Below are 17,957 nucleotides of genomic sequence, written 5' to 3'. Positions count from 1 at the left end.
CTTAGTGGGGACCCACGCTGAGCTGTCACAGGCCTGGCATCTGCCAAGAAGCACTGCCAGAGGGAGAGGAGGGAGTGCAGGGCCCGAGGGGACATCAATTAGAGACAGCTCAGGGAGACAGTGAGTCTCGGTTACTTTTACAAATAAAGCTGAATCTTGTGGCACAAGACCTAAGAGCTGTGGCAGGTCGGAGGAAGAAGGGACACGCTCTTGGGTCGGGAGCCCAGCTGTGGGAGGCGAAGGTGCAAACAAAGGGCGAGAGACAGGGTCCTGTGGGTGCGGCTGGAGTCACGGGAAAGGCTGAGCACCAGTGCGCAGGAACTTCAGCCCCACAGGCTCTAGACTCAGGAAGAGGGTTACGAGGCATCCCAGGGAACTCCGAGCCCAAGATGGGAAAACAAGGAACAGAGGCAGCTCTAGGGGTGTAGGGAGAGGGTAGGGGCTGCACCCACGCCCACCCACACGGCTCCAACCTGGGACTGGGCGGGGAGGGAAGCCCAGGGCCACCTCCCAGAGTGAGCCAGTGAGGGGGCAGCCAGAGCCCACACCCACGCCACCTTGGGAGCCACCCCGACTCCCATCTGTCACGATGGCAACGAGCTAATCATCTGAGGGACTGCCACCTCTGCCTGCTTCCATCGGGATGGCTGTCCCAGACAGGGCAGCGGGAGGCCCCACCTGGAGGGGGAGCAGACCCGCCCGCAGTCTGGACTCAATTCCATAAACCCCATCTGTGTGCCATGAGTGCCACCCAGACCCTGGTTCTCCTCCCAGTCTGTCAGGGGCCCAGCTGCAGCTGCCCCGTGAAGCCCTCCCTGGGCACGGGCAGGAGGAGCTGGGGAGCCTGAGTGATGTCCTCTTCAAAGGGAAAGCCCGTCCACTACCGGGCGGCACTCCCTCCTGCTGGCGCCTCTGCTTGGCTCCCAGGCCGGGCCACGTGCACAGCCACCCTGAACACGATCCTTTCTCCCATCAAAGGCAACTCGGCAAGACATGCCCAAGAAATACGCTCGGGCTCCTTAGCATCTGGCCTGGCTGTTCCACTGTCTTGGGCATAACCTCTCAGGGACACCGCCACTGCGGAAAGCATGCCCCGTCGAGGTGGCAACCTGGCCGAGACCTCCCCTGACCGTCCCTCCCACCTGGAGTCCGACTGTGCCCTCAGGAAAGGAAACGTGGACCCTGACCTCAGCTGTTCCCCCTGAAACCCTCAGAATCCCCGGCAACCCCAGCAGGGACTTCTGCACCTGGGCTGGTGGCCTGACCCAAAGGTTTGAGTAACGTGTCTGAGGGAGGCATACACGCCGAGGAGAGGCAGGAACGTCAGGGATAAATTTAACCACCATGTGGTCAAGAGCACCTCACAAAACACACCTGAGCACAAAAAGCAAGTTGCCAAAGAACACATACGGGACACCACTGTCATCGTGGGAGGTCACGCAGAACAAGCCTGCGTACCGCTCATGGTGACACCCACGTGGTGAAAGAAAACGTCTTTTAATGCAGGCGAACGAATCGCCAAATTGGGGATGGCGGTTACCTCTGGCATCAGCTTCATGGATAATGTTTTATTTCTTGAGCCAGGTGGTGGTAAGCGTTATTTATTTCTTTTACTGGGACTTCGTATTTTGAAACAGGTTAAGACTCACAAGAAGTTGCACCAGTAGTTCAGAGGGTGCCAGTGTGCCCTGTGCAGCCCCACCGTGACAACATCCTACGTAACCACATGCATCCTAGTGCTATTAACTCAGCCACACACCTTCCGTGTGTCAGAAATGTATCTCAGGAAGTCTGTCCGGCCAAACAGCAGAGCCGAGCGTGCATCTGACGCTCCCCTGAGACGCAGGACTGGCTGCAGGGGCGGCCAGGCCCGGCCTCCTGGAGAAGCTCAGGGCCCAGGGACTGCCCGGCTGCGCCACCTGCACCGAACAGCTTCGCGAACTGTTGGGATGACTCACCTCGATTTTGTCTGTCTTGGCATCTCCCCAGTAGAGCTTTCCCTCCTGCAGGTCCAGAGCCAAGCCGTTGGGCCAGCCAAGGGAGGTGTTCACCAGGACATGCCGTTCCTGCCCGTCCAGGTTGGCGCACTCGATTTTGGGGTTTTCTCCCCAGTCTGTCCAGTACATGAGGCTGGAGAAGAAGCACACGTCTGTGACACTGTCCAACTGTCTTGTCCCAGCTGCATCCCCAGGACTGAGACCGGCGCCCTCCCCCGTCACACGGGAGGTGCTCGGGGAATGTGGGCCGATGGGATGATGAGCAACGAGCCCTGTGGGCAGGACCAGGGGCTCCACCAGAACAGTAGGGGCTTAACCACAGGAGGCCCCTGGACTCATGACAGCAGACGCCCTGCCAAGGGAACCGGGGCTGGCGGGGCCGAGGGCACAGAGGGAGGAAGAGGCAGAGTAGAACCTCCTTCAAGTAGCTGAAGGGATCCCATGTGCAAAAAGCAAAGCGGGCTACGTGCCCTCTGCAGCCCCAAGGAGCAAAGTGAGATCCTGGGGGCGGGGGAGGGGGCGGGGAGGGTCGCTCCGGGCTGCGGCTTCAGCACTTTTCAGGGAGAGCTGCCAGAGCTGGGCCCTAAGCACAGTGAACACAGTGGCCACCCTCTCCTCTCTCACCCGCGGGCCTGACCCCACCCCACCTCCTGGGATTCTCACATTCGGGGCTGGGACGCCCCCCATGAAGGAAGGCGCTCAGCCACAACCCTCTGAGCTGCGGGGGGCCTCAGAGAGGCTCCTCCACTGACTGACAAGCTCCCAGTTTTCAGAGAATCCTAAGAAGGAAAGTTGGAACCACACTGCCAGGTCCAATCTCAGCCTCCCAGCTGTGTGACCTTGGGCAAGTCCCTTAACCTCTCTGGTCTTCAGCTTTCTCCAATGTACAACTGTACCCACCCCACAGGGTAAGAGGAGAAAAAGGAGCTTGCTGCATGGAGTGGGCTTGGCAGAGACCCAGCCCAGGTGTAGTAAGTGCACGGTGGCCATCACTCTTGTTACCACCGTGAGCCCAGAAATCACCCCAGTGGACAGCTCCCTCTTACAGGTAGGGAGATTGAAGCCCGGGGGGAAATGACTTATCCAAGGCCTCCAGGGTTTTCTATAGATGTAACCAAGCTCTGCGTCAGAGCTTCTCAAAGTCTGGTCCCCAGATGAGCACATCACTTGGGAGCTTGTTAGAAATGCAAGTTCTCCTGACCCAGAGCACTGAGAGCAGGGCCCAGCCACCTGCTTCATCCTGACGCAGGAGAAAGCCCCAGAACCACCAGCCCCTCTCACTCCTGTTCGGCCAGGTGGGGAGGCCCCCCACCCCAGCCTTACCCCATCACGGGGTGCAGCACGATGGCACGGGGCTCGTCCAGGTCCTCGGACACCAGGATCTTGCGAGAGGTGCCGTTGAGGCGCGTGACCTCGATGCGGTCGGTGCCCGTGTCCGTCCAGTAGAGGTTGCGGGCCACCCAGTCCACAGCGATGCCATCGGGGTCGTTGATCTCGGTGTTGACCAGCGTCTGCGCCCCTGACCCGTCCAGGTACGCCCTGCGGATGGCACGCACCTCGTCATCCGTCCAGTACACGTAGCCCTCCAGTGGGTCGTAGTCGATGGCGATGGCATGCCGGATGTCGTCCACCTGCAGCACAATGTCGGTGAAGTCCGGCGTGTCCAGTGAGATCCTCCGCAGGTCTGTCCGCCGGGCCAGCAGCAGCACCTCCTCGGCCCCTGTGGACACGTGAGCAGTGGGGTCATGGCAGGAGGGGAGACTGGGCCCAAGGTGGGCACGGCCAGGGAGGGGCTTGGCCAGGTCCCTGGGGGCATCCTGGCAATCACAGGTGATGTTAGGTAATGTTGGACGAGACCTTCCTCCACAGTCACTAGTTCATTCTCCAAAGAGCTCCATGAGGCTGGAGCTATTTATGTCACCATCTTACATGCACACTAAGCAGGAACTCCACCAGTGAGCTATACCCCCCACCCCTGTTACTTCCTTATTGACTTATTAAGAGACATATCCTATCCGGTATTGGTTTGTGAACTATTATGGTTATAAAATTATAATTCCTGCAGTGAGCCTGTTACATAAACCAATGGCAAAGGCCATTTCTGTCTCTGAGCATAATCTGCCCTGAGCAAGACACATTTGACTCTGTCCTGGATCTGCCCTGGGATTCATCAGAACTTCTAGCAGAAGGACCCACATGCAGGGACCCTGGGGGTGCTGGCTAGCCCTGACCTGAACACCTCTGGAGGCTGCCAGGGTCAGGGTGGGGTCCGCTCCCCCAGATCTGGGCAATCATCCACACCTTCATTCTGGCCTGTTCTGGTCTCGAGGACCCACAGAAGCAAGACGATCAGGCTCAGAGACCACCTCTGGCACTTTGGGGCTTCTAGTTTAATGAAAGGCAAACGGGGAAGGACCAATATGAAGTCGCACAGCAGTGAAGGATGGGGAACAGGATGGAACCGGCCCAGCATCTCCCTCGCGCCGAAGCCCCCAGGCCTGGACTCTGCAGCCAACTGCCCAGTCTCCTCAGTGCCTGGTTCAGCCACAGGCTTCACACAACAGAAGGTCTCCTGCATCCTGGGGCCAGCTTCTTGCCACCAGGGTGCAGCCTAGGAACCCGCTGTTTTGCAGAGTGGTTCCGGGGTCCCCTGCCCCACGTCTCAAGTAAAGGCAGGGACCTCCTCCTGACACTCCTGCTCCAGGGCCCAGAGTTCACAGTCTGATTCCTCCACTAGAGGGCGCACTCGAACACCAGTGGCTTCTGGAGCCCAGGGCTGCGGAAACTGAGGCAGGCGGCAGGAAGGGAGGTGGCAGGCAGTGCTTGGAAGGTGCCCAAAGCACCTGGCTATATTGGAAACCTCCAAGATGCATATTCAGATTTAGTAAGAGGTGTTTGTGCAAGTCCTGATTTGGTTTGTGCTGGAGGCAGAGGAGGGGAATTCTGAATTTCAACTGAATGTCTTCCTCTGGGCTCCTGACAAAGTGTTCTAGTGACATCTGGCCCGTTTTTCAAGGCTCAGGTGACAGGCCTCCTCCTCCTCCTCCTCCTCCTCCAGGAAGCTGTCCCTGCCTCCCCTCCCAAGTGTATGAACTGACCACACATGCACACACACACACAAGCTATCTGCCCCTCTGCTTGGGCACTGCCCTTACTGGCTCATTTTGGGATTCTAGCACATGCCTCCTTTGATCTCCGCAGCCCCCAGCACAGGGCCAGGCCCAGTGCAGGTGCCAACGTCCCAGGACAAGCAGGGAGAATTCAGGGCAGAAACCTCGTGGCCCTCTACCCTGCTGTGTGACTTTGAGCCTGTCCCTAGCCCTCTCTGGGCCTTGGTTTCCTCCTCTATAGCAAAGAATCGGCCCAACCCAATGGTGCCTGAGTCCCCGTCTAGCTCTGACATCAAGGGGACCATAAACCAAACTCTATGGAAGGTCTTAATCTGTCACCATGGGGAGCCAGGGAGGGAGCCCCCAAGGGCATGGCCAGGAAAAGCTCTGTCTAAGACGGCACATGCAAAACTTTTTGAGGAGGCTGGGGGCAGCCTCACTGTGCAGGATGGAAGAGAGTATGTCAAACTTGATCTCAAGCAGTACTGGCACCACAAGTCCACAGAGAATGCTGGTTTCCGATGGAACCCAACATGCGGTCCCCAAACACACTGTGAACCTGTTTCACTCATCCCGGTTCCCATGATCCTCCAGGCACAATCACCCGAAACAGCAGGATCATCACACCAACCCCTCAGGTATGAGCAGGCCCCCATTTACTGAGAAGGAGCCTGGTGCACAGAGAGGTTAACTCCCAACCCAGAGACACACAGCAGCAAGTAAGAAAATAAGGTACCATGAACACCTCATTCCCTGGAGCTGGCACACGCAGGGAGCCCAAGGTCGAGGAGCTGGCCCAACCGGCTCAGTTACCCCATCAGTATCTTTATGGGCAGCTGCTTTCAGCCAGGCCCTGGACCAGGTGCGGGTTGGACAGAACAGAGGTAAGAACTGGCCCCATGTTGCTCCTGGGGCCACAGGGCAGGGCCCTTCCGTGAGCAAGACTGTTCATAAATCAGAGCGAGGAAGCAAAGCTGGGGTTACAGTGCCCACGAAGGAGACTGGCTGAGACTGGGGGTCTGGCCTCCAGCTGCAAGAGCCTCTGGGAGTCACATGACTGTGACCACACAGATTCCAGTGGAGTGTGCCCAGTGGGCACAGAGCCACCAGGGCGAAGCACGCTAGGCCCCGGCGCTCTGGTAACCAGGGCAGTACAAAGCCTCGAGCACACCCCACCATCAGGGCACCCCATTATCAGCATCCCTCAGAGTCCCATCTCTAGCTGAGGCAGTAATTAAATGCTGGGATAAGTGTGTCCATGTTAATTGACCCCAAAGGGTGGGTCTCTGATACCCCCAAGGCTGAGAGCCTTTGAGGTTTTTACTTAAGCTTTGTTGAGAAAAACGCAGAGACCTGACCCCCGGGAGAGGGCCAGGGCCGGCCCGGCTGCCTGAAGGTCTGAGCAGGCGGTGCCCAGCAGGGGCCGTGGGGCACTCCGTCCAGGGCCAGGCCAGCGGGCACAGCCGCAGGGGTGTCGGTAACGAGCTCCAAGCACAGCCTGGCCTCGGGTCATGCAGGGCCGTGACCGGAGAGGCCAACCCCCTCCCTGGGACCAGACACAGAGCCTGGAGAGAAGTTTGTTTAAACATCAGGGAAGTAAACTGTTTAGAAACTAACAGTTTGGTCAAATGGTTTTCTTTGGGGTTGTTTCAACAAATAGCCTGCCCCACAGTGCTGCCAAAGAAAAGTGAAACCTTCCCCCGCTGGCCAGGCAGCAGTCCCTGGAGCCTCCTCCAGGCGGGCTCCTGACCCCTCCCCTTCCCCTGCCGCGCACGCAGGAAAGAGGGGAGCATCCCTGCCTCAGGGCTGAGCGCAGGGCACGGGGCACAGCTTTCCTGGCAGAGTGCTCTCCCCAAAGCGGAAAAGCAGCCTGGAGGGATGGCCCAATGCCACGGACACATCCAGTTCAACACCCTCCCTCCCTCCCCACATCCATCCAGACCAAGCCACCGTCCATCACAGGGCAGCGTCCCTGTGCGAGGCCCACGAGCACACAGACAAGGAGACGCAGGAAAGCATCGCGTTGCAGGAACTCATCACCACAAACTAACTGGGTGGCTTGTATCAGCAGAGACTGATTCCCTCACTGTCCCGGAGGCCAGAAATCAGAAATCAAGGTGTGGGCAGGGCTGTGCTCTCTCTGAAGGCTCTGGGGAGAGCCTTTCCTGCCTCTCCCAGCTTCAGGTGGCTGCCGGCAATCCCTGCCATTCCTCGGTTTGTGGCTGCATCCATCCAATCTCTGCCTCCGTCTTCACACGACCTCCTCCCCTGCAATGTCTGGACCAAATCTCCCTCTTGTAAGATGACCAGTCACTGGGCTTCGGGCCCATCCTAACCCAGCAGGACCTCATCTTAACTTGGTTACACCTGCAAAGACCCTACTTCCAAATAAGGTCACATTCACAGGTTCTCGTGGTTGGGACTTGAACATGTCTTTTGCAGGGAACACAATTCAACTCCCAACAGGTGGGGAGCAGAGGGCGAGGGGAAAGATGCCATAGAAGGACAGGTTCAAGGGAGGGAACTCCAGACAGAAGGGACTGCCCTGCAGCCCAGTGGGCAGGAACAGGGCTGACCCTCAACTGCCCCCTACCCCAGGGATCTGATCTGAGCTCAGAGGCTGGGTGCCCCCCGAAAGTTGGAGTTGTCCCGCAGGCCATGACTCTTCCCTGAAGACCTTCTGCGTGCAGGAAGCTGGGCAGCTGAGCCTACCTGCGTCTGACAGGCAGGGCCACCCAGGAACAAAAGCCAGCAGGAAACCCCTCACGTGAACGCCCACAGTGTTATCTCCGGATGATTCCAGCCTGCCTGCCAGTCTCCAGCAGGGGTCTGTGCGCTTTCTGTTAAGGGCTGGAGGGCAAATGCTCTAGGCTTTGCAGGCCATGGCCATTTCTCGCAATGCCTGGGCCCCACCATTGCAGCCTGAAAGCAAAGGTGTGCAAACCAAACATCATGTGTCGGGGGGAAGGTATAGCTCAGTGGTACAGCACATGCTTAGCATGCCCGAGGTCCTGGGTTCAGGCCCCAGTGCCTCCACTAAAATAAATCAATAAATAAGACCCTAATTACTTGCCCTCTTCAAGAAAAAACTCATGTGTGGCCACTGAAATCTGAATTTCCTATCATTTTCCCAGGTCACAATTTGATTTTCTTTCAAACATGTATAAGTGTAAAAACCATTTTTCGCCCTTGGCTGCACAAAAACAGGGCCACTTGGGCCATGGGTGGGGGTTCCAACCCTTGTATGGGAAGTACGTGTGACTTTTACAGTATTAGAAATAAATTCCAATGACAAGGGAACTGTGCCAGGAGGGAGGGTGGCTGCAGAGGGGCTCTCAGGACCCCCCAACTTTTCTATAAACCTAAAACCACTCTAAAAAATAAAGTCTGTTTAGTTTTTCAAAGTTAAAAGGTATATAAATCAATAAAAAAACCCCCACCCAGATCGCAGTAATAACCAGGCAAAGATCATAGAAACAAATTAACGGAAGAAAAAACAACCAATAAACATGAAAAACGCTTCGCTTCTTGGTAACATGCACGTCAGAGTGAGAGGCCTGTCACTAACGGCTCTGTCGAAAGACTGTTTGAAAAAAAATAATTAAAAAATTTAAATTAAAAAATCAAAAACCAAAACCAAAAAAAACAGGACTGTTTGATGTTCAGCGTGGGGGCAGCATATCCCCACCTCCCAGGGGACTGCCCCAGCGTGAGCTTCCTCGACGGCACCATGTCGTGGCGCTGCCCTGTGATGTGCACAAATCATGCAAAAAGAGGGCTGGATGTGTGCACAGAAAAAAGTACAAGAAACACCTCAAAACATTAACAGTGGCTATATCTGGGTGACCAAATTACGGGTGCTTTTTATTTCCTCCAGTATTTTTTTTATGTTTGCCTTTCTACACTGAACACAAATCTTACTTCATAATAAGAAAAAAAATAAGGCTTTAAAAGATGGATGCATGGGTTTGTCCTTTGACAATCTCAGAGTCTAGGTGGGCATGTGGGTCTGGACTCTGGGGACCCACGGAATCTTTCTCACTGGGTGACCTGGGGGCAATGAACGACCTGGCCCCCCTGGTTGCCACCGAGGGCAATCTAATTAGCCTCCAGGTTCCAAGACATTTGGGTGGGAAGAAAACAGAAAGAAGGGATGGGGTAGAAGAACCCCTAGCCCCTGACAGCCCAGGAGGAAACCTGCTGGTGGTCACCCCAGGCTGGGGGCCGACCTGGAAGGACCTCATGGTCAACCCCCTCCACGGCCCAGTGTGGGGACAGGGCGTTTGCACAATGGACAATAGCAGCACATCTCAGAGCGTGGTTGGACCAGATCAGCACAGACGAAAGAGACAGGGCCCTTGAACCCACCAGACAGGTTAGACATCACAACCGTCCCCCACTGAGCCAGCTGCAGCTCCAAGGTCACGACCCTCCGTGGGAAGGACCAGCCCCCCCCTGCTGGGAGGCTCATGCCACAAGGTTCCCCCAAGGCCGGCGCCACCCCCCACCCCGGACGACTCCTTCTCATGCTGGGGACGGAAGAAAACAGCCTCCCTGGCGTGTCCTCAGCCCTGGTCCCAGCTCTGGGGTCTCCTGAGCCCGTTCCCCTTGGCCGCCCCACAGGAGGCACAACCGACCTTGCTCCGGGCCCAGGCCTGGAGTCACGTGAGCAGAGTTGGGTCCTGGCACAGGCTGCTCTCCACTCTACAGTTCCCAAGGCCATAAATAGCACTCCAGCCGGCAGGCAGCCAGCTTATTTTTGTTTTTTAGCAACTGATTTTCCCCACTGGCCCCCTGGGGTGAGTGGTTGGACAAACATGGAGACCACAGCACGGCACCTTGGCCCAGGAAACCACGCCGAGTGACCACAGGGTCACAATGCACAGAGGAAGTGGCCGGGCCAGGCGCTGGCCCTGCTGGAAACCTGAGGCCCAGGCAGCTGTCCACCCACACGGCCTACCCCGTGCCTCCCAGCAAGGGCACAGGAGGGCTGGGCTGCAGCCTGCCAGGAACCACCAGGCAGGTGCCCCGGCCTGGAGTCTGGGCTGGTCTGCACAGCTCTAAAACGGGATGTCACTCTCCTCCCCTGAGGCCTGGGGTGGGCGGACAGTGGCAAGGTCAGGGTCAGCCTTGTGACCCCCCATTCCCTGCAGCCAGCCCCTTCTCTCCTGTCCCCAGGCCCCTCAGAGGCCGCCCACCACCCAGGTAGCACTACCCACTGGTCACACCCGACTTTGGCTCCCCAGTCCCATTTCCTCCCTGAGTGACCCTGAGCAGGTAACCCGACCTGTCTCCTCCCAGGGAGAACTCAGGTGTGGAGAAGGCCTCCAGCAAGGCTGAGAGGGTCCCATGACAAAGCCCCGAAGCTCAACGCCACAGCTCCAGAGCAAGTCCCTATCCTGGTAGCGTTGAACACACACCCAGGGAACCATCCCTGGCTGAACTAGGAGCAGAGATGCGCCATGAAGACTCATGCCCCAGGCCAAGAGGTGGGGGGCAGAGAGAGACACAGACAGACACATAAAGTGCCCTCATCTGGGCAAATTCAAGGTGGGTGGCCAAGTCTCCTGAAAGGTAGGGGTGTAGGGGCGGCAGCTATCACACAGCTGGGGACTTGCATGAGGGGGGCTGCGTCCCTAGCTCAGTTCTTAAAAAGCCCACACGGAGTGCCTTTCTGAGCCCAGGTGGACCACCAGTATCCCATAAATGACCCCGATCCTTCGTGCCCAGGTTCCAGTCCCATCTCTGCCCCTTGTTCTGTGGCCTTGAGCTCTGACTGCTTGTGCTTTCGAGGCAGGGTGGCCCCCAACCCTCCCTTTGACAGCCCTGCGAGGCTCCAGTGAGCACAGGGCTCAGACGTGCACCTGCCTGGCAGCCCCCGAGAAATGTTACTGTCGCGAACACCCGCCCTGCCCTGGTCATGGAGGCCACAAGCACAGCGTAGGCTGACCCACGTGAAAAGGCCATCTCTGCAGCTCAAAAGTGGTTGAGGGTCACACAGTTCAAACCACCTCAAGTGCACAGCACCTTACAGTTTACAAGGCACTTTCAGAGACATGATCTTGTCCGATACTGCCAGGTCAATGAGGCACAAAGATCCTGCTTTTCATCAGGGTCATGGCCACATTGGATGCTCTGATTCCCACCAAACCAAGTCCCGGGGGGAGGGGGCAAGGAAGGGACATGGGGAGGCCCCTCTTGGCACCGTCACCAGAGTCATTCCTGGATCCAGAACAACCAATAACCCCAGCTCCTGCACAGCAAATGCTCTTGAAGGCAACGAACCAACTTTCCCAGCACTCTCCCTGGGCCTGACGATGGTCCCATGGGAAGCCAGAATCCCTCCTTCCCTCCCTGTGGAGGTGGGAACTGAGCATAACACACTCCCAGAGGGACCAGCAGTGTCTGAATGGAGGCCTGATGGGACATCAGGTCAGGAGCCACGGGGAGATGCCCCAGGCTGTGGGCACAGCACAGGCAAAGGCAGAGGCAGGTGCTCAGAAGGGGGGTTCTCAGAGGAGCTAAGAGTGAAAAAGAGCCCTGGTCTCTGATGACAAGCCAGCAGCTCAAGGTGTCAGTCCAGCACACCCGGGGCCTCTGGTCACAGCCCCCAGGGCACATGGAGTTGGAGAAGTCACAGACACAAAGGTACGGTCAGTGGAACCCAGACAGGGCATCTGCAGTCATCACCAAAAGCCAGGATGAGCACAAAGGGCATGTGGCCAGGTGGGCTAGCACGGCAGGGCCTTTCTCTGGGCAGCATCAGTGGGGGCGGGTCCACTAGGGCCTGGACTATGAGAGCCCGGAATTTATCTCCAAAGAGCTCTGGGGCCGGCCTGGGGCCAGGTTGAAGCTGGGCTGCAGGAGCAAGGGGGACAGTGGACAGGCTGGGAGGGACAGGGCTAGTGCCGGGGGCTGACCACAGTCTCACTCTGCAGCCAGTGGACACGGGCATCCATGGAGCACACCGCGCCCAGAAGGCGCCGTCTGTCTTATGCCCCAGCCCCACAGCGACAGTTTTCTCTTTCTAAGAATATGGCATGCTCCCCTCTCCTCTTTTATTAAGATTTAAAACTTAGTCTTCAGTCAGACACAAAAGAACACATGCTGTGGGGTTCCACTTCTGTGATGTTCCAGAACAGGCAAAACTAATCCACGGTGATAGAAGTCAGGACGGCGGCTGCCCAGGGGGTGGGAGTGGGGGACAGTCCTGCCAGGGAGTTTTCCAGGTGGTGGAAGCACTCTAACCTGGAGTGAGTGGTGGTTATGCAGATGCACACAACTGTCAAAGCTAATCAGAACCTGTGCATTTCATTGTCTACAAGTTATACCTCAATTTCCCAAAGGAAAAAAGAGTTAGCGCTGGGGCCTGTTTCACCACTTCCTGGGACTGTGCAATCGGATTTTCTTGCTATTAAAAATTCACGGTCCATGGCTGAGAACAGCAGCTGCCTTCTGTTTGCAGAGTCAACGCCAATCACAGCCCGGGCGGCAGCAGCCTCGGCCACAAGGGCCTCCTTTCTTTTCCCTTCGACCTACTTCCCTGATAAGTGACAAGACAGCAAGACTGGGAACAAACGCACCCCTTATTCCTTGGCCCTGAGCCTCGGCTAATCCTCCTGGACAGACGGATGGATGTGAGGGGCCCAGTTGTCAGTCTGCCCATCAGACCCGACACTGGACGCCTCTGTTCCTCCCGCTGCCTCCACCGGCCACATCCCGCCGTCGTTTTGTTTCCTGTCCCTGCGAACATCTGTTAAAACTCCTTCTTGGCGAGGTGTGGCAGGCGGACCCATAAATCATTGAGCCCACGCCTCCCGCCCGTCCCGATGGGCAGCCTTGTCTGGAAAGGCCTGGGGGGAGGGCAGAGAAGGACACCCCAGCACGGCCCGGCCACCCCCGGGCCGGGAAGCCACACACCCTGGACACGGGCCCATGGGTCACCTGCCTGGGTTGGTCAGGCCCCGAGCCGGGGGCCACACTGTCCAGAAGCCCCCAGTGATGAGGACTGCCCAGGGACGAAAGTCAAAACGACAGGGCATGTCCCACCAAGGGCCGGCCACTGGAGGGGGCTGGGAGCGAGGGCAGCGGCAAGCCTCCTTGGACGGTGGTGGTAACTCCCAAACAAGGCCCCGCTGCTGCTGTTTTTAGCCCGTTCCACATAACTGGAAAAACATGGGGAAAACCAAAGCCAGCTGGGCACCTCGGTCTGTGCGGCTGCTCGGAGGGGGCAGGGAGGCTGCGCTGGAGGGCAAAGGGCACATGGGATCACAGCCTGGCTCTGGACAGGCTCCTGGCCCACTCACCTCCCGGGACCAGAGTCACCCAGCCCCCAGCAGAGCCTGGGCCGAGGAGAGGCTACTTGCTGTGACGGCCTGCTAAGTCTCAGAACCTACAGGACCCTCCCTGGGGCCACTTCAGGAGGGGTTGGGGGACCTGAGACAGTGTACTGCAGAGCCAGTGGGCGTCACCCCACCCATAGGGCCATGGTACATGACACCCATCAGCCCAAAGGCAGGGAGTCCCGAGTCTCCCATCCTGTCTGCAGTGGACCCCCACAGGCACTGTGGAAAGCACTTAACACGCAGCCTCTCCTTTGACCCCCTCGACAAGTCTCACTAAGGGAGGACCCTCTGGTTTCCCCATTCCACAGGTGAGGAAACTGCAGCTCAGAGAGCTCCCGGCAGTGAGTGAATTCACCTGTTTCATCCTCCAATTCCCGGGGAACCCTTGCACAGGACATCGCAGGCCCCCATTTGTGGGGTCCAAGCATCACCCCGTCTCAGCCCCTTCGTTGGGGACAGCACTGACCCATGCACAAGGCTGGCTCTCATTCACTCAAAATCAGGAAAAGCTGGGATTCACACACGTCACAAAAACGTCTCCAGTTTCAACTCCATGAAGCAGAAAAGGTCAGACGCCTGGGATGAGCGCCCCAGGAATCTGCAAGTCATGCCTGAGGCCCTGGCTTCAAATCTTGAGATGTTTCCAGCTGTGCAGGTGGCTCCTGACCTGCTGCCCAGCAGCCTGCTGGGGGCACATGTCCCGTGCAGACGCAGCCCCCACTTCCCACACCCTTCCCCATCGGGAAGACTCTGGTTTGCTGGGGCTGGGGAACCGGGATATGACATAGGGGTCAAGTAATTCTGACACAGTCAGCCCCTGCCCCTGCCCCAGAATGCCATCCAGCCCAACGCTGCTCTTCATCCCACAGAAAGGAGATCCCCACGCCCAGCATACCCAGGACACACACCTCACTCTCCTGCCCGTCTCCCACCAGCTCCCCATCAACCCTGCACCCACACCCAGCTCCTCTTGGCAACACCCAGCCTTGACACCTATTTCTGATTCCAAATATCCAGGAAAGAACTGATTTCCTGCCATCAGATCAGACTGCCTGCCTGGCTCCAAGTTCAAGTTCAAATTCAAGCACAGCTCGTATCTGCTGGGCCACCAGGCCTTCCTTTCAACAACCCCATGAGTTGGGTACTCTTATCATCCCTTTTTACAGATGAGGAAACTAACGCACAGAAAGGCTGAGTCATTTTCCCAAGATCACACGCCAGGACGTAAGTTAAGGTATCACAAAATGAAGACTGGACGTAGAAAGTCACTGCGTGATTGAAAATTGCTCTAAATCCTGGGTTTGCTTGAAACCGAATTTCTTCACCACCCAGAAGTCTCTGGCAGGCTCTCAGCCATGTTCTAGATAGTGAATGTCACCTCTGACACATTCCACCCTGGAATAGTAGAAGTCGCACCAGCATAGCCTTTCTCCAGCTCTGTCTTTCCTGAAGGCCTTTCCTCTAGCCCAGGGCCACCTCCTGAGCCCTCATCACGGGGCTTCGGCCCTTCACCACACCCCCACCCCCACCTCAGGATACTGGACCTCACCAATTCCATGGCCAAGAGATCCCCAAGTGATCCCAGGGTCTCCACAGCCAGCCCCTGAATTCCAACCTCCCACTGGACACGCTGGACTCAGAAGACTCTCCCGGGCGCTGGTGGCCCTCCATGGACACTGCTCCCTTCCAGCTGGCGAGGCGTCCTGCCCCAGGCCTCTGCTCACCAGGAACTCAGAGCTCTGCCAGTGACATTCAATAGAATTCAGTGTCTTGTTTCCTTCATTTTACCCTAGCGTTACCAACTACTATCTCCAGGCAGTTTTCACATTTGATACCCTGCACATTGTCAGCAGTCAAAATCCGCATTTCACATATAATTTACATCAACCGGATGTAAAACTACACAATGACTTGGAAGGCCGCCCAAGGAAAGGAAATGGCTACCTTGCTCAGGTGACAGGTAAGACTATGTCTTTTCACCCCATGTTTTCCTTTAACACAACTGTTTTGAGGCAGGGGATAGAACCTGGCGGGCGGGAGATCACATCCTAACGCCCCCGGTTTGCGCATGGAGTCATCACTTTCCCTGAAGTCTGGAGCCCTCAGCCCCATTTGGTCCTCACTCACGGTACCGTCTCTGACTCGCCAGGTCTGTCCCCGAACACAGAAAGGCCTCAGACAGAACCCATTTCTCACTCATGCCTGTATCCCACGGGATGAAGAAATACGCAGAGATGTTTGAGAACCACTCAAATTTCCAGAAAGTCATCTTGGAGGCAAACCCTTGAAATACTCTCAGAAGCTTCTGGGTTTCTTCTCAACTTCAACTACAACTTGTAGAAAACTGTTTACCTTTCCCACCCCAGCTGCCCCTGGACCACTTCAACTTCCAACGGGTCCAGGGCAGGAGCTCCAGAAGCTGCCATGAGCCCCAAGAACCAACCCGTGCATTCGTGGGAAGCAAATGGGGGTGGGAACCAGTCTCATAAAATGCCGGGGACCAGCCGTCACATTCTCATGTAAAACAAGAGTCCTGTCCCATCCCTTTTGTTTCTCTGGGGGCTGTTCCCACCTTCTGACCTAACAGCCTGGACAGGGCACCCAGAGCAAAAGCAGAAAGATGCAGGCTCAGTGTAAAGAGGCTCCCCCAACCCCACCTCTGTGCAGACCCCCCACCCGGCCCCACACTCCCATCCAAGCAGGCCCTCGGAACGACAACGAAAATGTTTTTCTTCCTGGCACTTGGCATTCTCCAACTGAGTTATTTGTAAAAGTGTCCCTCAAAGCTGTGGGGCGAAAACAGTCCTTACAAGACCAGGAAAGGTGGTTCCAAGCAGCTGAATCACGGAGCATCTGCGGGCTGGCCACCCTCACTGAAGGGGCTGGGAACTGTGGTCCCCACCCCCACCCCCACCACCGACAGGAAGGGCAGCTTTGCTGCTAATCCGCCAGTTGCTCTGGTGGGTGTTGGTGTCAGCTCTCCACAGCAGAGCTTCCAGCCCCCAGTGCTGCCTCCTCCAGGAAGCCCTCCCACCCCAGGCTGCTTCTGATATGCCCTCCCCCTTCCTCTCCCCCCCGCAGTTAATGCCTGCAGATTGCTTAACCCCAGTGCTTGGAGGCTCTGGCTACTGGAAACTAGGAAGGAGCCTACAGCCCTGCTTCTACTGGTTGGAAAAGAACTCAGCCCTCCCCCAGGGGGCGGCAGGACCCTTGGACAACGGAGGCAAACCTAGCCCCTTGGGCCTGATGATGAGATGACAACAATGAGCATGGTGGACACCACTGCCATACACTGTGCACCTACTATGCACAGGGCATCCTGCACGGTGTTTTCAATTCCTGTTAATGCACAGGGTCCGCCACAGCTCCCCTGGCAGGGGGTGGTCTGTGACCACCCCCCCCATCTCGCAGATGAGGAAAGGAGGCACAGAGTGACAAGGCCCCAGGGACCACCCACCCCAGATGACCATAGCTGTTTGTACCCCAGGGTAGCCTGGGCAAGTCCTTTCTGGAACTCCAGGCTTCTCCAGCTGCACAACTTCTCAGGACCATGACTCTGAGCTTCAGTTAAGAGTTCACACCCCATTTCTGCCCACACTCCATTCCTGGAACGCTGATGCATGAAGGAGCCCCACAGGGCCCCTTAACAATAGCGGCTGCACAAGGTCTCTTGTCGGGGCAGGCGCTACTGCATGAGCCACCTTTTGGGGAGCTGTGCCCGTCCCTTCTCCTTCCCCAAGTGTCGACACACAGCCTGGCTCCAGACACCGACAGTGGGAAGGGACAGCAGTCATCCCTAAATCTAGCCACGCCCTCCCCTCCCAGAGCAGACATCACTGACCAGCCCAACACGGGGCTTGGCAGGCAGCACCCGACAGCCGATCCAGATCCCTCAAACTCCAGGGCCAGGCCCCAAGCAGGCCCTCTCATGGCACTAGCACTCAGAAATTGAAAAAACACAAGTAGAACAGACTTGCCCAACAGGGGAAAGATGGCTCAGAGGTATGCCCACTTGAGAAACTATTTTTCAGGCACTGAAACACATGTTTTGGAAGCAGACATACCTCACAGTTGCGAATGCACCTGCACCAACATCAGGCAAAGTGCACAGACGCGCGTGGTCAAACCGCAGGGAAAGACGCACAGAAACACGTAGGCTGTTTCCAAACTTCCCTTTACTTTCTCCAATACACAAAGTGGAACCAGCTCCATAAACTACAGGGACCACTGCAAAATGAAAATGCAGGGCCCCTTGCTCAAAACTATCAAGCATTTCATGTTGACAACGGAGCTTTAAACCAAGCATGGGGCCCTTCTGAACTCAGAGCCCCCGATGACTGCACAGATCGGACGCCTGGGAGGTCAGTCCTGACACTAACTCGCTCCTGCCTCAGGGCCGCCACACAGGCTGTTCCTTCTCACTGTTCCTTCTCCCTCCACTCTGCTAATACTTTAAGTCTCAGCTTAAACAGTGTCTCCTGGGAAGGACCTTCTCCGACCTTCCA

General features: G+C 56.9%; 1 protein-coding gene across 6 annotated transcripts in view; it reads right to left on the bottom strand.

The window, feature by feature from the left end:
- Window positions 1–17,957, bottom strand: part of LRP5 (LDL receptor related protein 5) — a 113,040-nt gene that overhangs the window by 37,008 nt on the left and 58,075 nt on the right. For all 6 annotated transcript variants that reach the window (XM_032490025.1, XM_032490026.1, XM_032490027.1 and 3 more), the window contains exons 6-7: window positions 3,321–3,717; window positions 1,959–2,130 (exon numbers count right to left, since the gene is read on the bottom strand). In XM_032490025.1, coding sequence (XP_032345916.1) covers window positions 1,959–2,130; window positions 3,321–3,717 — 569 coding nt within the window. The remainder of the gene's footprint in view (window positions 1–1,958; window positions 2,131–3,320; window positions 3,718–17,957) is intronic.

The sequence above is a fragment of the Camelus ferus genome, chromosome 10, assembly GCF_009834535.1.
Source record: "Camelus ferus isolate YT-003-E chromosome 10, BCGSAC_Cfer_1.0, whole genome shotgun sequence".
In the NCBI taxonomy this organism is placed as follows: Eukaryota; Metazoa; Chordata; class Mammalia; order Artiodactyla; family Camelidae; genus Camelus; species Camelus ferus.
The sequence above is the reverse complement of the archived record's forward strand: the minus strand, read 5'-3'. Positions and strand labels throughout refer to the sequence as shown.